Genomic DNA, 24,248 nt, shown 5'->3' with positions numbered 1-24,248 from the left:
CTCTTTAATGGCTTCTTAATGAGAGCATCCAAGAGGCAGAGAGAAGAGCAGTTTTGAGAAGCCGGGCAAGATAGCAGTAGCTCTCCTCAGGGTGCTGACTCTTGCCGTGTGTGTTTCTGCGCTTGTGTGTATGTCTGTGTATGTACTATGCATGCGTCCTAACCCCTTGTTCCATTTTGAGCCCTCCCTGAGCACTATGTTCCTCTCTGGGGAAATATGAAATATAACACATTTGTAGTCTCGAATAAGTGCTACGGTGAGCCCCCTTCACTGGGGATACTGACCAAGCACTGCCGTCAAAGTGAAAAGCTGCAAACCCCCAAAAAAGGTTTTGTAAATGGGGATTCAGTAGATCATAGGCAAGGTTTGTCTGGACCGCTAGTACTAGGAAGTAGTAGCAAGTTAGAAAGCAGCATGATGCCGGTCGTGACCATTGTTTCTGGGGACAATTTAAAGAATTAAATGCTGGAATAGAAATGGCTCCAGTATTAATAAAATACTTATTTTTTATTGTTGTTTCATTTATTTTGGAGTTGGCCGATGTGTTCCCTTGAAACTCTTGCCTGTGCTGGCATTTGTAGGGCCAGGATTGGGTTGGCAAGTAATTTGGAGTAGATGTGCTGATGTTTCACTGAATACCAAAAGAAATCAATAAATATGCTTAATCATTAATATAGGGGGGCATGCTTTACAGCTTTGTGCTATCTACCGGTTCTGGCTGTGTGCAAGTTGAGGCAGACGGCGGACTGCTCTTTAACTTGCAAATCTTTTGCTGATTTGATCATAAGTAATTAATCTCAATACCGCGGCTTTTCAGCAGTGGCGTAATGGGAGACGATCACATTCACTTTGGTTTCCTCGCCATACTCGTTCTATCATCTCCGAGTTAAACTGGATGGGTGTGGGCCTGCAAATCTTGGCTTTGTTCAAATGTTTTCCTAAATTCATTCAACTTGAAGTGCAGTGCAGCACAATTCTTGCAGTGTTGGAATAAGAGAGAGAAAAAAAGATTCTTTCGTGTGAGGGTAAGTGACATTTGAAGTCATGCTATACACTCGATTAGCTCAAGAGTCACATAGGTCTACTAAAGCTAAGGCTGGAACTTGCACAGGTCTGCGCCCCCTCCCTTCATCTCAGTTTATCTCACTTCCTTCCTGTTTCACCCTCAGCTCTCCTCGCTCATTTTGATCTACAGCAAAGTGCACCATAAACACTGCAACTTGCTCCATCACTCTCCCTGGCTACCCAGACTGTCTGCCAGTTTTCCATCTCCCTCTATCTCCCTTGGCCTTGCTTTTCCTCTCCGTGGCACTGAACCCCTCCCATGTTGAGGCCAGAGCTCTCTCCTTTGTTGGAGGCAGGTTGCCAAGGATACAAGCACAGAGAGGAACAGTCTTAATGCTAAGAGATGGGAGAGATGAGCTGAGGGCAGGGACGTACTGTTGCTTCCATGATCACATGTTAAAGCACCAACACGGGCAATTTGTGAAGGAACTTCTCGTTTATGTTTGGGAATGCCCTATCATCTTTTCATATCGATGCCTTTGTCAGACCGTCGGGGATAGCACACAAGATGCTAGCTTAACCAAATGGGTCATTAAAACCAAATATATACACAATTGAGCTCACTTTTCAAGATGCGCTGCTGTTGACACAATTATTTGGATTTCACTCAAAAGCAAAAATATTATATTTCTTCACTTGCTTGAAATTGTTACCAAAGTCATTCTTTGCAAAATTATTTAAAGTGTTTGCAAATGTTAATATTTCAACAAATGGTTCGTTTTTTGCATGTTTTCTAAAAAATAACACAGATTTTAAGTAGATATGAGTTTATGCTGTTAATGAACCCTACTTGCAGCTAGTTAGTGAGTTTTTCAAGCTTTATAGTTTTTTTGTCAAAACAGTTTAGATGAAAGTTAAAAGCAGCAAGAGCTGTAACTGCAAACGCTGTTGCTCGTGTCTTGACAAAAGGAAACTTCCTTGTTTACATGAGCAGTGATTAACAAACCCTATTGGGAAATTATCCAATTTCGCCCTCTCATTTTTTCCCTGTGAAAGGACTCCCCATTTAGCTACAAATAATATAATAATCTAGTTCTTGTTAGCATACTGGTGTCTAATGACAATCAGAACAATTAAATACCATTTTAACAGATGCCGTAGATGACAGAAGGCACAAATAAACTGTGCATTCACCTAATTCTCCTCGCAATAAGAGCTTTGTGTTCAACTAAACAAGGCCATATTTCAGAGTTGGTAAAATTGAGTGTAGCGATCCATCAATCTTGATCAGTTCATCAATAGAACTCCCTCATTGAGTGGAACTGTGCCAGATTGTAATTTAATATTGACAAATATCATGTTGTCCAATAATCCATACATTGATCTGGAGAGATACGTCCATCGGTTCAGCGACGATCCCATGAAATCCGTCATTTGACTAGGCTCAATAAGGATTGTTAAAGATTAATGTAGTGATTGTTATACAAATTCTGCTTAAAATGTGTGTTCTGAGTGTCTCAATGAGTAAACTCAAATAAAATCCCCATCCATATAGTGTATTGTTTCCCCCTACATTTTCCATTATCCACTCAGGATCGCATTCTCCTGCCTCACCCTGCTAATTTGACCCCAGGACCCGCTGGCCGGGACTTTTGGGCTCATGCCTGTTCACGACTTCCTCCCTGGTGCATGTGCGGGGAGCCATAATACGCAAGCTCTCTCTGCTTTTAGCACAAAGCCATGCGTGTTTGCCTTCCTTCCCCACCCAGCATTCTTTCCCCATGCACACCTCTCCCCCGCTCTGCGGCCACTTCACTTCCCTCCCTGCCGCCAACTCGCTCGGCTTCACCCCACCTTTCACGAGCCATCTCTTGATCGCACATGCTCACTTGATTTGCGTTCTCTCCGCTCTTCTATATCTAACGGTTTTTACATTGCCCCTCTATACACATCCAGCCTCCCCCGCGTCCTTGGTTGCTAATACATCTCCATTTATTTCTCCCTCTACCTGCTGCCTGTAATTACCTCAGTCTTTATATTCGCTTGTATGCGGAAAAGTTTGGCTACACCACTTGATGTAAAGCACATAGATATAGTATGTGGATCTATAATGCGCAAAACGGTGTTATCCGGATTTGGTGGTTTTGGCAATTTTAAGTTAACATGCATAATCCTATTGAACATGTTCAAAAGCTTATGTCAAATGGCATTTTAATCTGAGGTGTTTGTTTATGTGGGATCTTTTTATGATGGTATTGTTGATTGAGATGAAACTTCTTTGTTGTTCACATGTTGAATATTGCAAATATTTAAGCCTTGTTAGCGTTCTGCATTGTCCATGTCCTGTTGTTTTAAAATTCCCTGGCATCATTCCTCCTCTCTCTCGCTTTAACTCCCTCCCTCGCATTCCCTCTAAGCTGCATTAACTCCCGAGATTACCTCAAACCCTGCAATCCTCCACCACGTGCCCCCCCACCCCGCCATTCGTTCTCCCCTTATTCACTTGCTCACCTGTAGACTATTCACACATTTCAGTGCAACTGCAAATTGATGTACTTGTTGCTCTTATTTTCACAACATCTCCTTAAAAGCTCAATTTTTCTCTGTATTTTTTATTGAGGCAAGAGCAAGCAAAAGTATAACTTTAAAAGAAATTATGGCCATGACTATTTTGACTATTAAAATCAATGTCATCTTAGCAAGCATAAACGACCTCCATTTTTTAAAACAATTTTTAAAAGAGGAACTTTCAAAAGTAATGTGTTTGCAAGCACTGTACTCTAATGAGGTATTGAAGTATTTATCATCTGTGAAATTTACAGCTAAAACATAACAATATATTGATTACATTTTCTGATCCTTTCCAAACACAGAAAACAAACTAGTACATTCTATGCAGTCTACAACCGCATCCTTTTTTTGGGGATACTGTACTACAAAAGGCTTACTTGTGAAAAATAAATGTAATATCCTGATGCATGGCTGGAAAAAAATAAGTTCTTACATAACAAGAGTAATACCGGTGAGTCTTTTGCAATGATTGTCAACATTTTAAAATGGTTCTTATATTCACTAAAACTGAGCATTAGTCATTAGTTTTTTACCTCTTAAATATTTTGTTTCTATTCCTTATGAAGTTGATTGTCACCGTGGAATAAACTGTTCCTAAAATGTAATGTGAATGTCTAACAAATAACAATAAAATGTCTATTTGGAAAATATTTCATAATGGTTGTCACGGCCATTTCAAATCGATACTTAAACTTTCCAAAACACATAAATAATTATACTTTTTGACAAGAGGATATCGCAAGACTTCTTGGATGACTGTTCACACCTCACAAAAAGATGTGTTTGTGTCATTTCTGTATCTTGACAGAGCCTGTGCATGAGTCTTAGCGCCTCCAAATTTTGCCACATTGTACGCGATGCATGAATTTCTTACTTGAGTCGCATAAAAGTACGCGCAAAGCAAGCCTGCCGCTTCTGACGAGACATACTTTGGCCTTCAATGGAGTGAAACACTTGCAGTCTTGACACGAGAGCGCTAGGGGGCTGCCAAACCAGTTCTAAGCACTCCCTTTAAAACACCCCTTATAATAGAGCAACATGTTGTCTTATTTGCGCGACTATTTTACACTAAAGTGCAGTCCTAATTTGACAGCATGCATGTGTTGTAAACCCCTGAAGAGAAAAAAAACATGTTTTTCAGTGTTGGGAGATGTTCAGCTGAAAGTTTTCTTCCGGGGTGTCAAAGTAGCAGCAGATAAAGGCTAAACAACTCAACTAAAATGATTCACTTTATAAATAGATCTTGCCCCCTGCCAGCCCTCCCACCCACAGCAGCTCCCCCTTAGCCATCCTGGCTCCCTTGCATTCACCCACACACCCACACTCCATCACCCCTATGTCCACCTCTCACCCCTCTACTCGTGCAGTTGCTGATGTTCCTCATAGCTTCCCTTCCACCCACACCGCAACTCACCCCCTTCCAACCTCCTCCAGCAGCAGCAGCACTAGCGTGTCCACTTGTACCATCATCTCTCTTTCTCTCTTGTCTTCTTCCACCCTCACCCCTCTTTCCCTCCCCACTCGCTTATATATGGCCTTCAGGGCCTGCTTGATTTATGCTTGCCCTCCCCACACTCTCACGGACAAACACAACACCACTACCAGCCTTCCTTGTCTCTTATTTCGCTTGTGGCCTGGCTAGTCCCTAAAAACAACAGAAGGAGACTGAGGAGGACATCGGAGGGAAATAGAATAACAGCTTCTTTTGCTTTACATCCGCCCTCCTTTTTAACCCAACATTTTTTTCATTCCCCTCTCCCACACTGTTTTTTAAATTGCCTCTGAATTCTTGAGCTGTTTTAGTGCCTCACTCCCTTTTCTCTCATCTGAAATTGCTTCTTTTTTTTTTTTTAACCCGCTCAAACATCAGCATCGTGAGGAAGCACCTTCCACCTCAGCCTCCCTTCTTTGTCCATTCGATGACAAACACACTAATCATGCATGCGGGTCATGGGAAGAGTTTTGTTGCATTCTGTGTTGTAGGGAAATGTCGCTGAGCAATAGAGCTAGGCATGATGTTGCCAACTTACTGAAGCACCTATACACCAGGTCCCAAAAGTCATTTTGAACTGCCTTCTTCAAAAACTAATTTTATCAGTTTGTATAAAAAACATTAAACCAAGGCCCATAAGTGTTGTTCTCTGCGAAAAAAAAGAAAATATAGAAAAAAAGAATGTTGTCACTGATAATTGAAGCTTTGTTCTTGATTCTTTTAAATGATAAAACTTTGTTTCAGCTACAGAGTTGATATTTTCAGTGTCAAATACTACATTTTTGGTTTTGTCAAGGCGTAACTCATTCAAAGTTTGGCAAATTTTTCAACTTTTCTTTATTTTCTTCAGATTACACTACTTTTGGCCTTTATTTAGCTTCACAGAAAGATTTCACCAGGTTTCAAAATGAGCCACTTGTGTTGCTTAAACCACTTAAGTTATTGTTTTACATTGTTGAGATTGTTTAACACAAGTCCTAACTTTTCAATTTAGACACACATGCTTCACTTGTTCCTTTAGTTAACTATTTTAAATTATGTGAGTGTAACTGCGCCACATTTGAAGATATATTGTTCCGTTTTTATTTCAAGGCCAATCTTCTTAATGCGTTGTTTAAGTGTCCCGTGCTGTTACATTCCCCATGTCCATGCTCACGTGTAGGAACAAAAAAAAGCCACATATTTGCTTGTTCCTTTTTTAAAGTGGGGTTTATTTAGCAAAAAATGTGAAAACCAAGGGTGCTTGGGTGCCATGGCAACAAAATTAAAAGGAGGATCTCTTCAGAAGGCAGAATCTGAATTATTCGGCTTCATTTTCAGAAGGAAAATGAAAATATCCTTCCAATGCAGAATAGACACCTTAGCATTACTGCCAAGATCAAAAAATGAGGTGAAGATGAGGAAAAAATTATTTTTTTTAAAGTGTGTGGATCCTAACATCTAATATAGTAATAATAACAATCTGCATACTATATATACACAAGCCAAGATGTAACTGTTATGTCCCTAAAACACCAGATAAACCCATAAAACAACACCACAATATGTGTGTGTCCAAATCCGTAGCCCTGCGTCCCTATGATGAAATCCATAAACTGCGTGCCCGGGATTTGGTGTGGACTGTTCCTGCTGCGGTAAATGATTTTATCTGTTGGAACAGGATGAGATTTAAGAAACACACAATCTATGCCGACCCAATTATGCTTACATAAGTGAAGGCGGATTATGTAGCGTATTCCGATTATTTTGTGTGGAAGCCTGTTTGTGGTCAACTGAATACTAATTTTTCTAATATCGTGCGCTTAGTCTCAATAATGTGGGTAAATCCTGAAAAAGCAGGTTATAGTGGGAGAGCCCCTCCTGCCTATGATGCCCCCCCCTTCACCAACTCCTACACCAACCCCTACACCTTTTTCTTAATTAACTCTGTGTGTTTGTGTTTGTGTGCTGGCACATTTTATGTATCTTGTCTCCTTCCTTCACAGATCAACACCCCTCCTACGCTCCCTCAGTGTTTTTTCTCGTTATTTACTCTTACTTTTCAAACCTCTATTCAAGCATTATTTCTTTATCTCGCTACTTTTTTTTTAAACTGTGGATTACTTGGCACCAGTCATAAATTAGTTTCGATAGAAAAAGAGCTGCATAAAAAAAATCCTTCTTTATCAAGTCGGTATGAATTTTATAATACAACAGTGAAATGAGATGCGCGCTAGACAACTTTAGTTTTTTTTTTTTAAACACCACGATTTGGCGGATTTATTTACGTATTGTGTTGTTGCTTTAATCTCTAGTTTCAAATCTAAATGTAAAAGCTAAAAAGTCTAAACAGCACATACGCTATTTGGTAATTGGAATTCAGATTCCTAAAATAGTCCTCGAAAAAGGCCTGATATTATTTTTTCTACTCCATGTTGAAGTTTGTGACACCCTTTTAAACATCTTGAAAACTTTGAATTTCTAAAACAATTAGGTAACTTTGAGAAGCATCATTAGACAGACTAATGAAAAGTCCTTTCACCACTTGATATTTGAACACAAGTGGTGGAGTAACACATAGATAGTTCTTCTACAAAGAACAATACATATACGTTACCTCAGTAAAAGCAAATATCCATATTATAATATGGCTAGCCAAAATGTACACACCAGAAGTAGCATCACAATGTCCATTTAACAGAAGAAAATATGGCAAAACCTGTTTCAGTTATTCATTCATTTCCCCGGCCGTTTAATCATCATAAGGGGAGTGAGAAAGTGCTGGATAGTGCCTATGCCAGCCAGCAACAGGCAGTAATACACTTTGAATTGTTGCCAGCCAATCGTAATATATCCACTATTCACTTTCAGTTTTATTTTCTGACTTCAGTTGAATATTATAAATACAATGTTCCCTTATTTATTACAGAGATGTTGTTCTTTTATGAAGGTGGCTGGAATGGAAGTTAAAATTTAAATGGCATGGGCATTAAAACACATTAAGCTCATACTGTATTTTTCTTCATTAAACTGTCCACTTCATTTGGAAAGGAGTTTGATATTTTGGTGACCTTGGGACTGTTCCATACAATTACACAAGTATAATAATAAACATGTTAAGTGTTGCCTTATATATTTCTATGGTCCATGTGTTGATTTTGTCTTTGACAAACCTCTGTATCTGTTCCTCCCCTGGAAGCAACTAGACTTGTATCCATCCACATATTGCACTCTGGCCATTTATCAATATATGAAGCATGAAAAATTCCAAGTGCATGTGAATGTGTGGTCAACATTGACCTAGTGTTCTGTTTGAAGAGGCGGAAGAGCTATCAGTATTCCACACATGGAGGCAACTCCAGCCTCTGTCACCTTGACTTTCCTTTGCTCAAGATGAGTCTGTTGAGGAAACATACATGACAGTCTACTCTTGTGGTTAAAGGGGACAATTACCTTGATTTGTGTTTACATGTTTTGAAAAAAATCTATTTAGCTTTTCATCCCATCTTCTTGGCTTAATATATCTGAATTCAGTGCCTCTGTTGAGCCCTACAATAAGATCAATGCAGAACAATCCTCCATATTTATTATGATAAATCACATTATGGTTGAGGCATGTCATTTCTTGACATAACACTCAACACCAGTTTATTTTTATGCTTTCTAGTATTGAAAACATGTCAATTACGATGCGATAAAACTGATAGCGAGTGACATTGTGTGTCCGTACACAAATGCATGAGGGGGAATGTCCACTCTCATCACCAACAGCCTCTAACATTGTATGGACTACTAAGAGCTATTCTACACAGTCTACATTCCTAACTTTCTAATCTTAGCCTTGAACCTTGTTCCTGATGAAGCTCCAGAGTTGAATGAAATGTAACATCGATCAGCTTATAAAGGACGACTGATGAGAAGTCAAAACAAATTGTTTTTATATCGTGTGTCTGGTGTTCTCTGTCAAGCTGTCAGGTAAAAAAACCCTAAATGATGACAGCTTTTTCAAATGGATTCTTTTTATACGCACACCATCCTTTTTATCCTCTCTGCAAGCCAAGAATAAATCCAGAGTGGTAGATTCTCTAGCCTACACAAAAGCCTGTAATCTTTAGAATAAAGTTAAGACAACAATGTGTGTGGCGTTGTCAGTCGCCGTTCTCTTGACTGGCGCTTTGTTGGCTCGTGTTGGATGAACCCTTTACAGTGGTGGCATTTAAAAGAGCTCAGGAACATCTCTGGTCTTCTGTCCCCGCAGACGCAGATATGGCCGAACCCAACAGCTCTGACAGTCGTGGCGAGCGTCTGGACTTCTTCCTCAAACAGGAAGAAGCTCTGGCGGCAGAACCGATCTTCCTGGGACCCAACGAATCAGAGGAAGCGAGAGCAGGAGGCGGCTCAGGAGGCAGAGGTGGCGCTGGAATGATGTCCTCGGTTGCAAACCTGAAGGCGGCGCTGATGAGTAAGAACAGCTTGCTGTCACTGCGGGCTGAGATGATGGCAGAAGATAACCCTTTGCTCTTTGAGTACCTTCCCAAAGGAGGACACTCCTTGTCTTGTAAGTCCTTATCTGCACACACACACACACACACAATAGAGGGAAATGTTTGTGTGAATTTCTGCCTTTACTAAATTAATCCGATAGTACTTTTGAATACGAAAATAAACCAAGAAGGTTTTAAAAACCAAAGGTCACTGTACATGTACAGTATTTTTACTTCAAACAAGAATACAACTACTGTACATGTATTGTATTGTACTGTATTTGGTCAATGTAGTAATATTGGGTGACAATGAAGCAATAGTTGAATAATTTCGGTAAAGAATTGATAGCTTATTTCAGAACTGGAGGACATTTTGACCAAAAAATTCTTGCATGATTTAACTGCTATTTACAGCATTTCTCACTTATGGAGTCCTAGGTCGCGAACTCATAGCAAAATTAGGTCCTTTCAGGAGTAGAAGCTATCTTTTTCTGTTACTACTGATCAAATACAAATAATAACCCCCAACCCTAGGAAATAAGTACAGAAAGAAAAAAAATCTCATTCTGATCACATGCATAACAAGGTTGTATGAAATAGAGCGAGAGACTGAGAATCAAGGCTAACTAGTTAAAAAATAAAAATTAAAAAAGACCGGAAAGGATGAAATCTGTACCATGATAAAACAGTTCAGGCAGGTTGTCTGCGTTTTGTGGAAAATACATTTTAATTAATATTAGAAATATAGATATTTCAAAAGGCAAATATTCACAGTCACACAGCAATGAAACAAAGGTATCTCTGATGTATCTTAATGCTTCACAAAACATGCACATGCTACAGTTTGAAGGGATGTAAGTGCTCGTGTGTGTTTGTGTGTGTACATGAAGCCTCCACTGAATGTGTGATGAAGCACCAGATGTAAATCAACGTGAGAACATTTTGTTGAGAAAATTTGCTCTTTTATAGTAGTAGTTGTCACTGATGCTGTTTTTCAGTGTGTATCATCAAAATAACTATAATGTTATAATATGTCAACAAAATGTCTCAACATAATGATTTACAATGAAAGAGCTGAAGCTGATAACTGCATTGAACCTTTTTGTCTGAATACATTTGTATATTTAATATACATACATGAATGTTAGTAGGTCTAAGAGCTCATCAAAAACGTCTATAAGTGACAAGGAAACACGGTTTATTTTTTAGTTGTGCATGCTTGAGTTGGTGCATTGTGTGTGTGTGACAGGGTAAAGTTTGAGGTTATTGATACTCACCCCGTGTTTTTGTTTCTTTGCTTTTATTGGCTGTTTGGATCTTTTTTACCCTCAGTTGTGCCTGTCTTTGTGCGCGACAGTATAACAAAGGGAAATAACTCCAGGCCCGGTCATGGCCCACTCACTTACAAAATGACAAACAGGGACCAAATAGAATAAAATGCAGACGCTCGCTCGTCTATGTCACGTACCGTATGCAAGTGTGTGTGCAATTGAGATGTTGCTGTTGGCTTTAGAAGGGAATAAAACGCTGTTATCGGCTGGCAAGCTCTGGAGAAAACAAGAGACGTGCTTGCCTCTATAGACCTTGATGGTATGAATAGGAGATTTGATGAACATTTTCTGCACCTGAAAAGAATAAGCATCAGAAAGACATCTATGTGGATCGTCTTTTTCTTGTTGAAAAATAAGGAAGAGTCCAAATGCCTCAATTTACCTTTTTGCGGTTTGGTGAAGATTTTAGAAAAAGTCGTAGTGATTGCCTGACAAGCTACCCTTAACATGTGTGTTCATGGCGAATTATGATAAACAAAGACTGTACCTTTGACTAATGGATGCATTAGTCATCCATCCTACTGCTGTTCAATTTTCCCCTGCTTCATTTTCCCCTTCCTTCACCTCGCTTCACATCCTTTCGTCCCGGACTCCCTTACATCCACCTACTTCTTCTTTACCCCTACTTATCACTCAACTCCAACTCTTATAGCATTCCCTACTGACTGCATCTTTAACGTCCGCCTTACTTTTTACTCTCTCTTGTCTCTCTGCTCCCTCTATTCTAAAGTGAGGTGGACAATCAAAGTGCATCTCTTTGGTATCCTGAGAAAGTATTGATCGTGGTAGGAAGTAGGTAAAGAAAGGTGACCTAGTCCAATCCAAGGGAGACGTCTGAGCATCAACAGAAGGCCTTGACTTTATCCTCAGTATCTCATTTGTCTATGCACTCCCTAATAGAGTTTCCGTCTACTAAACCAAGAGGGGTGGGGTTATTTACGGCAACAACATGGCAGGCTGGACAGAGACACCAGTGGGATAGAACTTATCTGAAGGCGGATCACTCCCAGGAACATAATAACGAAGGCAATACACATTGTGGAGTGAGCCTGTGTTTTTAATTCGCGGAACATCTCTTGTTTCCACCAAGATTGACACAAAGACTTCACACTTTGACTCAGTTGGTCCTCTCCTTTTTTGGTGTTTATATGACCTCGGCAATTAACATTTTAATGTGTGTGTAATAATCTTTTAACTTGGATAAATAAGGTTTCCAGCTTGCATGGGATCAATTTGTAAAAAGATGCAACAATCTCGGTGTACAGTATCACTGAGATTGGGCATTTAATAGAGTGCTGGGTTTGGTATTTATACAGCCATTCACGCTTCCAAAAGGAGTTGTTATTTCCATGTTGCTCAATCCATTGAGCTGACACGCTCTCACCCTGTTGTCAAGACCTGAAATTCAATTGCATCAATTTGTGACCTCAAGGGGAGGGTTGCATGCAACTTGCATCTAATCCTGTACTACATCAAAAATACCATGCACACGTCAGTCAGCATTTTGAATCTATTTAAGTTCAATGGGATTCGACCCCGTTTCCCCTTTTGGAGCCAGAGAATCGATGCCAGACAATGGATTTTGTCGACCCGTCCCCAGTGCACCTGTCTGCACTGCCGTTGTTTGCACAACATCCAATTAATTACAAGGATCATACGGATATTAGTGGCCAACACTCATTGCAGTGCATTTCAATAAAAAAAATAAAAATATGGCAATTTTCCAATAGGGGAACAAACAGTTTAGCTGGTGATTTAATCCAGATTCTACAATTCTGCTCTTGCCTGTTTACATGCTAAAGGAAGTACAAAAAAATGTGGACCATTCTTATAAGACCCAATCAATACAAGAGTGCCATTCAAAATGAATTCAAGTTGTCTTTGTGAAGGCTACCTTTTTCATGACTGCTTATACATGGCTCTTTCTGAAAGAGTAGTTCCAAAATGCTCATCTTTTACTCTCTCTATCCCCTTGACCTCCTCCCTCACTATTTTCCCCCCTCCCAAAGTCACCAGAGGTGGGGAAGAGAGTGGGAGTTGATCATTCGTGTGTGTTCTCAGTAAGTGGGAGTGCCGGGCGCGGTAGTCCAACATTCCAGGAATCCGCGTCCACGGTCAAGCTTCAGCGTTGTGGGGTTTTGTTCATTATGGAGAGGATGGTTCACACACCGCATAACTCTGCTAGCCACAGTGGCACGTACAAAAAAAGCCACAGTACTGCAATGTGTTAATTATTATGAATGCACAGCAAACTGTGAACACAAAATATGACTGTGGGAATAGATTGGTTTTTTTTCTTTTTTTTGCTAAGGCTTTGTGTCGAAACTTGTTGCTGGTAAACAAAATCCCTGGCCGATGTCCTTTTGCCCTTCCTGAACAGAAAGTCTTCAATTGAGCTGTAAGATGGCAACTCTCCAAAAAACTATCTCCCTCCATGCTACAGAGGATCTTCTCCTTATATGCATTTTACTCATTTACTCACAAAAAAAACCAAGAACCCCCCCCTACACACACAGCATCCTGGGTGCATGCATGTGGGTGGAAGGAGAAAGAGAGCAGAGGAGCAAATGGAAAAGAGAGAGAAGAGAAGCCCTTTCCCCTCGTCTGGTGGAAAGTAAAACTTGCGAGTTTTTCTTCCTCCCCCTCTCCATCGTGTTTGCCACTGTGCCCCTCCGCCAGCAGCACCCCGCGCCCCCATCCTGCCCACTCTCTCCCGTTCCGTTGTGGTGGCCAGCTGCTAGCCGAGTGTACAGTTGTACGTGAGTGGGTGGGTGAGACTCGTTTCCTGTGCTCCTCAGGGCTCAGCTCCAACAACCACTGCAGTACGCTCCGACCAGGGGCCACAGGGGCCACAATTCTTAACAAACAGGGGGCTGATTCCTCTCCTCCTCCTACGCTTCTTCCTCATCTTCTACCTACACCACCTCTGTTACCACCACCACCATCATCATCATCATCAACATCATCATCAGCATCATCAACAGCGTCATATCGCCCCTTCGCTCTGCCGCTCCCCACCGAGCCTCGGTCCCTGGAGGCCCCTGGTTTGCGGGCGCTGTCTCCCATGCTGCACTCGGACATGGATGTGGAGGAGACCCCCGAGGGACTGCCGCCCTCCACCTTGCCAGAGGTAAGCACAAGGAGCCTGGCTCAATACCAAAGGCAGAGGCTCTTCTTTGGATAGCTCTCCCCCACTCGGGTAAAACTTTGATCCCAGGGAGTGGATGGGAGCATCCGGGAGGTGGCCTCAGCCTATTTTGCTAACTTCCTGGGAGGCCTGAGTGGTTATGAGAGGCCATAAAAGTGACTAGTTATGTGATGGAGGGTGGGTATGAATCTTAGTTAAGGAACAAAGTTGGGCTGATCTTTGACAACCAGCACATCAACCACTCAGTCCCATCAGGGTGTCTGTCATCCTACACATTTCCTACTTCAAAAATACAGTTTTTTCTTTTGTTTCTTTCCACCGTCTCTATCCTTTGCTCATGTCTCATTTGATTTTCATTACATTTTTTTAGAGCCAGGTTGTAACCCATAGGCTGGCATTCAGAGCAGTTGACGTCCAATCCGTTTGGACTGGGAGAAATTGGCGGCAGATGAGCATTTGTTACTTGTATTCCTTCATTTTCTACCAGTCCTCCCAGTTTAAATGGATTATACGTCAGCTCGTGTGAAAAAAAATCAATTCACTAGATAGATATCGTCATCGATGGCAGTGAAAGAGTTAATATAGCCAGGCCCAAAGAGTTGCGGATAAGCACGAGTGATAATGTAGCTTACAGTTGTTACTCTAGAGATGACACATATGGACACAATAGCAGTGAGTGTGTGTGCTTCACAATGGCAATAGTGGCCGAGGTGGAATCGATACTAGAAGACAATGAGAGATTTGCTCTCACAGTTCAGGAAATTGTTTGTTCTTTTCAGTGCATGTCTGTGTGGGCGTGTGTGAGCACGGCTGTGTGGCCGAGTGCGGTTCTTGTGCCAGCCTGTGTGTGTGTGTGGGTAAGTAAGCCTTCATGAGGAACATTTGATTTCAGAAGGACTTGCCTCTCAACAAGCATCGAAATACCAAAAAAAAAAAATGTAAAAAGCCATCTGTGTACCCTGTACCCAGTGTATGTTGTTTCCTTCTTGTTCCTGTTCCCTAAGGAATGGGGGAAGTGTATATAGGGGGTGGGGGGTTGTGGGGAGGGAGGGTTGGCAACGGGCTTAGGTGAAGGAATAAATGAGAGGAGAGAGGATGTATGTAGTCTAGAGAGAGAACTGTCACCAGGGGCAGCGGGTGTGCCATTTGTGCTGTGACTGTAGATTCACTCTCTTAAAACCTCCCACGAGACATTTCCTACATTCATGTCTTGTATTATAATCACAGTTTCTCTCACCTGCCTGCCTCTGTCAGCACGGCAACATCTCTTTACGTTTCTGTGGAATAACGTAACGTTTTACGCTTCCAGGGTGATGGTGCTCAAGACAAAGACACGCTGAAGGAATTCAACACAGGTAAAACATCAAGGCCTTGAGCAGGCAAATCACCAGAGCCTGCGTTGTATCTAAAGCTTGAAATTCTGACCAATGTCTCTGTTGTGCAGCTTTGGAAGGTGACCAGTCTCCTATTGAGAGAGATCAGATGGCCAAAGCGAGTTGTGCCGGTTCTCGGACTGTGCCTGCGTCAGTGTTTGAGGCTTCCAGGGAGATTGAGGGGCTGGCGGCAATGACCAAAGAGGCTAAATCAGGGGTCCTGCCAGAGAGCGGAGCTTGGAACTCGCAGGGGTTTGCCTGCTCCCTGTGCAAGCGGCTGTTCAGCAGTCTGGAGTATCTCAGAGAGCACGAGTACCGCCACACCTTGTCTCTCATGGCTATGTCCCTTGACTGGCCAAACGTGGCCAATCCATTCAACCAGGCCGGCCAGTCTCAGTTTTTCCACTTTCCCCAGTCGCTGTATCGCCCCTCCATGACCGAGGCCACCCCGGCACGCTACCTCTGTTCCCAATGTCCAGCGAGCTTCACCCTTAAGTCCAATGCAGACCGCCACGAGAAGACCATTCATTTCAAGAAAAAGCTCATGCAGTGTGTATACTGTTTGAAACATTTCAGGGACCGCACAGACCTGCAAAGGCACTTGTCCTCAGTACACTCTAAAGAGAAGGGCCACGTCTGCCCGGCGTGTGCAAAGTCATTTAGCACCCAGAAAAATCTAGCTACGCACATTAAAATATGCTGCCAGGTGGCGTCTGTGTCAGGAGTTGCTAGCATATCTCGTGATGGTGAACAAGTCCCTTTATGGAGGCTTTCTGAAGAAATGAAAGTTGAAATTAGTAACCGTAGCATGTTGGACGTAGAGAACTGAGGTCTACAGGGTGCACCCATATATTCCAAGCCAGCAGTTATTCACCCTGCAAGTGTAGCCATGCCAATCGCGGCGTGGCACCAGAGGTCCTTGAAGGGATTTATATTTATATTTTTTTACCAAATAAACCTAATTTATGAATGGAGGATAGGTTAATATGAGTGGAAATTTGTCTATGCAAAGCTGGTTTTAGTCCGCACTAATGGTTGCGGTGCCAGCCATTAACTTGTCGTTCTAACTGCCTCTCAATTAAGGAGAAAGCGCAACCCGAACAGGTCTGCCAGGGGGTGTCTTTGACTCTAAACCCTACCCAACACCACCACTTGCAGGACATTGCTTGTATTGCACAATTTGCTCCTCTCGCATCAGTATTTTTTTTAAATCTAAAAGCTACTTTAATTATACGGCTACCGTTATACAAAGACTGCTCATGTTTTCTGCCCTTGCCGCCAGATGCAAGACTAGCATCAGCTTATCTTCCGTCCCCATACTAACCTGAGCTCGTCCACGTCACAGCGCGCAGATGGGAAAGCTGTGCCGGAGAGGACAAAGCGAGCTGAAACAATGGGCCAGCGGCAATCAGCTGGGGGTTGGGTGGTGTTGTTTTCTTTCTATCGCACATCTGGAAATCTGAACCACTGACAGTGCTGGGAAATTAACCGTAATTGGTCCTTTGTGGCAACAGCCCTCCTTAACCTTTGACCCCTACTTGTGAAGAGGCCGGGTGTACAGAGGGGCACGGGCCCTTTGAAACCCATGAGTTTAGTCACCTCACTGGTCCAGGAGATAAAGGCAGGCTCAGTTTGGACTGAATGAATGGAAGTGGAGAAATATATGGGCACTGGTTTTATTAAATCCGTACTCATTTCTGCCAAAGAGAAATGTTTTCTCCTCTGAGTTTACTGTGAACATTAACTCTGCAGCTATTAAAAAAATGTTGGCCCTGCTGGATGTAAAACCACATGGTCAAACTCGATGGAACTATTGTCCAATGTTCAGGTTGAGCGACGATATTTTGTATAATAACTAATGATATATTTTTAGTTTATAAAAAAACTAAATAATTAATGTAAACCATTTGTTTAGGGGTAATTGCGATCTGTGAATCCTACCAGGTTCTATCACATGAACTTCTACAACATAAATGATGTTTCCTGGTCTGAAGTCAGATCCAGTGAGACACTACTGAGCTAAACCAGTGTGTATAATTTTCAAATTGGGTTTTACACTTCACTTTAGAATTTAAAATGTAGTTGTGGCTAAGCAAATAAAGTGTGGAGAATCTCTGTCCCCGAAATGTACAAGCGTAGTCAGTGAAGGGGGTGCTCATTGCCAAGGGCCTCTCCACTTTCCTTACTTCTCCTCACTTTTACACATCGCCCACTTTGGAGTGGGTTTTAATGAGCTCGAACATATGCGCAACACCAATAACGAAGGTGGACAAAAAGGGAGGACAAGCACCTGTGTGTTCCTTTAATTCTGTCAGAGTAATCACGTTTCCATGGGCCCAATCAATGCAGAGCGGGAACTGATAGCCTTTTTGATACCAGCCCACCTCATGCCAAATCCTTTCAGAACCTAAATCCTATTTCTCAGGTAGCAAAGTCTGTCCTAGACGGCATCTGCAACAGATGGAGTGTAAGGACAAATCAGGATCTCATCAGGAAGCTCTCCATAGTTGCTTTGGATTATATTTGCATATACAGTGCAATTTAATGCTCTTTGGTTTGTTTCCTGCTTTAAAAGGTGCTGTGGTAACATGTATGTTTTATAAATAGCTGCAATTTAAATAAAGTTTGAACACTGCAATGAAATCTGAATAAAATGTGTAACTTTATCTGCTGTGTTTTGCCGTTGCTGCGTTACTCCTTTGTCGAGGTGTCATGCATATCCGCAGCCACACAGCAAAACAAACATGTCAGTCCAGTGACCTGGGCTCTTTATTTTCTCGCATGTTTTTGTGTTTTTTTTTCTTTCCTGCCCACCAACCTCTTTTGCTTGCTTTATTCTCTCAGCAGAAAACGTTGTGACAATGGAGGTAATCATTTTATGCTGTTTAAATGTGTCATTCCAAGCTGCTTTTTGTTCAATCCACTCCAGTCCTGAGCTTTCATGGTCATTCAGTATTAAAGCACCCACACACACACACACACACACACACACACACACACACACACACACACACACACACCTCTTCACCTCGACGACCATGTCAGACTCAGCTGAAGACGCAATCCTAGACTACCTCACTGTACCTTTACCTAACCTTAGATGTGAAACTAATGTAAATATGAGTGTTTTTTCCCCCCTTTCCTTGAACCTCCCTTAGCGTGTGAGTTTGATTTCCCCACCGCCAGCCGCTGTTTATGTCTGTGTTGTCTGTCGCGAGGACCTAGAGCACACTGAATGTAGTGCCAGTGTTTATACGATCTCTTTTCTTTTGACGCTTTAGTGTGGAGAAAGAGCTGTTGCCAGGGCAACTGTAGCTTTGACTGGGATCAGGGGTGGCCATGGGGATTGATGGTACATTTTTTTTGTCGACCACTACTAATTAAATGTAATAACTGACGAGTGATGTAGACGTTTATTTAAGAGATTGGTTCAGTTCTAATGTTTTTCTCTTTACCTTTCTACCCCCTCATTACACCCCCCCCCCCCCCCAACCCCACCTATCTCCCTTTGTCCCCGCAGTGAATGACTTCACAGTGATCCGTAAAAAGTTCAAGTGCCCCTACTGCAGTTTCTCTGCCATGCACCAATGCATCCTAAAAAGGCACATGCGCTCGCACACTGGCGAGAGGCCCTACCCATGTGAAATCTGTGGCAAGAAGTTCACCAGAAGAGAACACATGAAAAGGCACACGCTGGTGAGTGGAATTCTGTCATTACGGATGAGGCTCCAAGAAATATTAGCCGTCAGTAATGGCGCTGTTGCCTCCAAATGGATTTTGAGAAAATAATGGCCGTATTTAGGATGGGAGTGCACTTTCGGGGGGTTTGCCCCGAGCACCATTTTTTTCTGAAAAGAAAATTGGGGAAATGGTACATGTGTTGGGAACATATCAACGTATTTGTTAAAAAAAGAGCATGAAGCCAACAGTGCAACATGCAATGTGTGGGTCTGCTTTGCTTCTTCAAGACCTGGACCCCTGCTGCGCTGTCTAAGCATAGCGTGGAATACAACGGGTGCTGACACATAATCACTGTTGGAAGAAAGTAGTCTTTTAGATGAGATTAGGTAACTTTATTCATCCCGTATTAGGCAAATTTCACTGTCACAGTAGCGAGAATGTGAGAATACAGACACAGTCTTGGATGTACTGGAAATATTTTCAATTTGACATTATTTGGCCTTGCAGAGGGACAGTATCTAATAGATTTACGTTCTTTGGGCCTTTCTTTGAGAGATATTAACATTGGGTTGAGGATCATTGATTTAAAGCTATGAACAATGCATTTTTCTTTCTCAAATCCACAACAATTAGACTGGGGGACAAGAGCAGATTGCAAGTCAATCGCAATCACTGTTAATGTATCCAAGGTTCTTATTAAGTTGAATTTGTTATTATGTTTCCACCTGGCAGGTTCACAGTAAAGACAAGAAGTATGTGTGCAAAGTCTGCAGCCGCGTGTTCATGTCGGCGGCCAGTGTCGGAATCAAACACGGGTCCCGGCGCCACGGAGTGTGCATCGACTGCTCCGGTCGAGGCATGGCTGCGTTGCTGGATCACAATGGTGAAGCGGGGGGAGACATCTCCCCTGAAGAGGAGTTGTACCCGGGCGACCGTTTCCACGACGATCAGGCTGAGTGCGACGGCGACGGTGAGGAGGAAATCATGGCGGAAGGGGATGGCGAGATGATCGCAGAAGGGGAGGAGGACGCGGCCAAGTGGAAGGACTCCGGCCTGGCGGCGGACTCTCGCCGGGTGCTGGACAACGAGAAGGAGGAGAGCGACTCCTCGGCGCAAGAGGGCGAGCCGCAGAACGGAAGCGAGAGGGACTTTGCCTGGATCTCCTAAACCAATTGTGGTTGACAAATGATCCCCGAAGATCATTTTGGGGATCTTTCCATAATTTGTGGACCCCAACGCCGCCGGCCTAGCCTTCTTTTTCGAATGGTAACCGACGATTAAAACGACTCCTGCACGGTTGAGAACGAGTGATCACAAGTCTTTTTTCCGCTTACCTCCTTTGACTTATGATGCAGTGTTTTGGGCCTACGTTCTCTTTGAGATTCGGGTCAAAAGCGTGGCCAAACCCCAGCCTACGACTTTGTGTAATTGCCATCACAATCACCATGGTAACCAGGGATCATTGTCTGTGCGGGGAGGCGGTCCCCCTCCATGTCGTCCTCTTTGCCTCTTCCGAGGCTCTCTTTCTGGGAGCATCTCAAGCTATCGCAACGCTCCACATGGGGTGGGGTGGGCGGCAGTCCAACAGTGGACCAAGTCCTACTGCCACAGACTTGCACTTTAATGACACTGACTCCTTTCCAAGCCCCCCGAACCGCACGGTTTACATTTGTAATCAGTTGTCGACTGATTTACACAACTCGGTGACCGCACCTACCTTTAAGGATCGACGTCCTCTTGACTGTTATCGGCACATTGGAAACCTTGGTGCAGATTGTCGTCGAATATAGCCTTTGCGCTCCAAAGTGAAGTCAGGGGGGGGGGGGTGCGCTTTTTGATTTTTTTTTCTTCAGTTTGGCTCACGGTTCCTACGATTTGGTGGAGTTTTCACACATGTATGTACATAATCGTGGGAATCGAAAAAGGGGTTTAAAAAGGACGCTGGACAAATAACATGGACTCATCACACCTTGATGAACGTCTGCCTTGGCTTTTCCGAATCAATTTTCTCCGTCCCTACAACTCAGTCACAATTTTGAATATGCAGACTTTTCTTTAGCCCCACGCGCAATCTTTTTTGGGGGTGAGGGGCTGAGCTTACCAGGTGAAAAGATGAGGCTAGTGCTGGAAATTCTGAGAGTAGTGATAATGTCGGTTATTTATTGGATGTGCGTCTATGAACACTTTGAATTCCTGTTTCTTTCTCGATAGTGTACGTGTGATTTAAGTGGGACCTGCGTCGAGATGCTTGCTAAGTCGCTATTGCTTTCCTTGGATTGTTTCAGTGTTTTTTAAATAGCGTTACTTGCAACTGGAGTCTTATGATTAACGCAAATATGATTGACGTTGTTGATGTTACTCTTATTCATTATTATTATTATTATTATTAAGCGCTGGATGCTAAGCTTTGTTGTGTGTTAATTTGGGGATCTTTTATAATGAATGCCATTTGAGAAAAGACAAAAAAAAAGCTTTTATACTTTGCCTTGTTGTGGACAGCAAGCCATGGGGCGTTTTTCAACATTTTTATCGTGCCAGTTGAGGCTTTTTTGTCGTATTTGCATTTTTTTTCTACCGGTGGGAGAACACTGTTAACCTGTCTGTTTGATATTGATTGCGACATATATTCTGCACACGCTTTTGCATCACTAATGTATACACTAATTGATGAATTATGAACCAAAAACAATCTCGTACCTTGTATACTTAAGTGCTTTTGTTCCATAGTCTGTGGGGTGCAGGTGCTTTTTTGGGATATATTCGATGTGCTTTTCTGTTTTTCTCCTTTTTTTCACGCTTTGACAATGTGCACATGCTGTTGATGTTGTGACTCTGAAGGGCTGCGTGACGAACTCCGTCAAAACTGCATCTCCTCCTATGACACACAATCAAGGAAGAGGGGCAGCGTGCCCCCCTCCCCAGCCGGATCAAGAGTCTGTCTTGGATGGATTGCACTTCCCACTACACTTTTTTCCCCTGTCTGGCTGTACTTTGTTATTTATTGTGAGTTACTTTGGTGCTCTTATCAGATGACCGGGACTCAATTGGGTAAGGTTGGTGGGGGGCATGGGCGAGGGTGATTTCAATGAATGTTCATGAAGGGCGTGGAAGTCGTAAATGTCCCGTAGCCACCGTGTATGTGTGAGAGAGACCCCTGCACTTGTCTATATAACCTCAACCTCGTCTTCTTTCTTATACTGGCTTCAGGAAAACATCTGCCATCGACCTCCTCAAATATGTGCCTCGATGACCTTTTGACCTGCGCGCGTGTGGGGCAAGCGGGATGGGATGAAATATTTCCGAGACAAATCAAATTCTCCCTGTTGTGTGTTGATGATCGTCCGTGCCCGTTCTTTTGCGTGCAGTGGTGGCCTACCTGCATGCCTGTTTTCATTTGGTCAGACCAAAGCGACGTCTTCAACATCGGCACATAACTGTCTCACTCTAAACGAAGCAAAACAAATTGTTTGCTCTTGTGCAGAGGTTTATGGGTATTTTTTTTTTTTACATTGACAAATCCTTAATTTAGCTTCATTCACACGTGCAAATCATGAAGCCATAAATATGGGTGGAACTAGAGTATACTATATTTCGAAATTGCCGCTTTTTATGTCAAGAGTTTGTTCTTCGAAGAGTGGTGTGAGAGTGTGTGTATACCTTCATATATATAAATTTATATGACTTTGATTATTTATTTTCTCAACTTTAAGAGGGTCTTTGATTTGTACAAAGCCGCACTTGAAGCTTGAACTCTGCTTATTTTCATTGGGAATATTGTTCAACATGAAACAAAACTTTATAATGATGATACAAAACCTGTGTTTTTAACAAAAGGTGTTAAATCAAAAAAAAATATTGGTCCTGTCTTTTTTTATGTTTGATTTCATTATTGTTTTATTTAGAAAAAAATTGGTTGCTTGTCCTGATCATTTGTTTTTACAGTCAACCTTGAGCCTCCAGTTTTGATGTTGGCAGTGCAAGCTAATGTCATGTTTGATGCAAGAATTAGCTTACTATGATTTGCAAAACCTAATCAGTCCCAATAAATTTTGAAATTGCTGCTGTATCAAGTATTTATGTGTGCTTCTATTCCACATACCCATGAACCCCCCCCCCCCCCCCCCCCCTCCATCCAGTGGCGGTCCGTGAATTTCCTAGCAATGCCTTCAGCTGTTGGGATCAATCTAAACATCAAAAACTATTTTATGGCTATAAAACCTCTACTGCAGCTACAGCTGCGACACATAAATACACTATTATACACATAATATTTCGTCTTTCAGTAGTGCAGTGATCAGATATATAAGAGTGGGACTCAAACCACAGTTGCCCACATGATAGTCAGGTGAACAAACCACCACGCCACAAAGCCTTACTGAACAAAAATGGTTTTGCTGAAAAAAGTGAACTAGTCTTTATTCTAATGAGAAAAATGGTTAAAGAGAAGAACACACAAAATATGAGAATAGAACCCACGACACTGAGGTTAAGAGTCTCATGCTCTACCGACTAAGCTAACCGGGTCATTAGCTCCTATAGTTTTGGTCGTTAAATGAAAAATATCTAAGAAAATGCTGTGAATTTCTCCTCAAAAAGCTTAATCATGGGTGATATGACCATGAAAATGTAGGTTTAAGTAAGGGCCACACCCAATGTGGGGCTAAAACCCACGACTCCAATATTAAGAGTCGGGCGTTCTACCGACTGAGCTAACCCTAAACCTGATCCTAACTCCAACCCTAACTCAACCCTAACCTTAACCCTAACCCTAACCATTTTGTATTTCAACACACCCTAACCATTTTGCATTTAAACACACCCTAACCATTTTGTATTGAAACACACCCTAACCATTTTGTATCTAAACATACCCTAAGCATTTTGTATTTAAACACACCCTAACCATTTTGTATTTAAACACACCTTAACCCTAACCATTTTGTATTTAAACACACCCTAACCATTTTGTATTTAAACACACCCTAACCCTAATCCTAACCTTAACCCTAACCATTTAGTATTTAAACACACCCTAACCATTTTGTATTTAAACACACCCTAACCATTTTGTATTTAAACACACCCTAACCCTAACCTAACTTCCAAATTGCATGTTACAGAGGTCCCTGTGGTCCAGTGGCAAGTACATTGCTCAGGGCTTGAGATGGTAAAGTCCAAATCAGG

General features: G+C 42.2%; 1 protein-coding gene across 3 annotated transcripts in view; it reads left to right on the top strand.

Annotated features, from left to right (window-relative positions):
• Positions 1-23,130, top strand: part of zbtb46 (zinc finger and BTB domain containing 46) — a 50,253-nt gene extending 27,123 nt beyond the window's left edge. For 2 of the 3 annotated variants that reach the window (XM_077712360.1, XM_077712359.1), the window contains exons 4-7: positions 9,306-9,605; positions 13,661-13,992; positions 15,320-15,365; positions 15,455-18,035. In XM_077712360.1, coding sequence (XP_077568486.1) covers positions 9,306-9,605; positions 13,661-13,992; positions 15,320-15,365; positions 15,455-16,212 — 1,436 coding nt within the window. In that variant the 3' untranslated portion in view covers positions 16,213-18,035. Of the gene's footprint in view, positions 1-9,305; positions 9,606-13,660; positions 13,993-15,319; positions 15,366-15,454; positions 18,036-18,903; positions 19,080-19,796 lie in introns of those variants that run through there. The other variant, XM_077712361.1, reaches the window with a different exon arrangement.
• Positions 23,131-24,248: the final 1,118 nt, after the last annotated feature.

This window comes from Stigmatopora nigra, chromosome 1 (genome assembly GCF_051989575.1).
Source record: "Stigmatopora nigra isolate UIUO_SnigA chromosome 1, RoL_Snig_1.1, whole genome shotgun sequence".
Classification (NCBI taxonomy): Eukaryota; Metazoa; Chordata; class Actinopteri; order Syngnathiformes; family Syngnathidae; genus Stigmatopora; species Stigmatopora nigra.
Note: the sequence above shows the minus strand (reverse complement) of the source record. Positions and strands in the feature narration are given on the sequence as shown.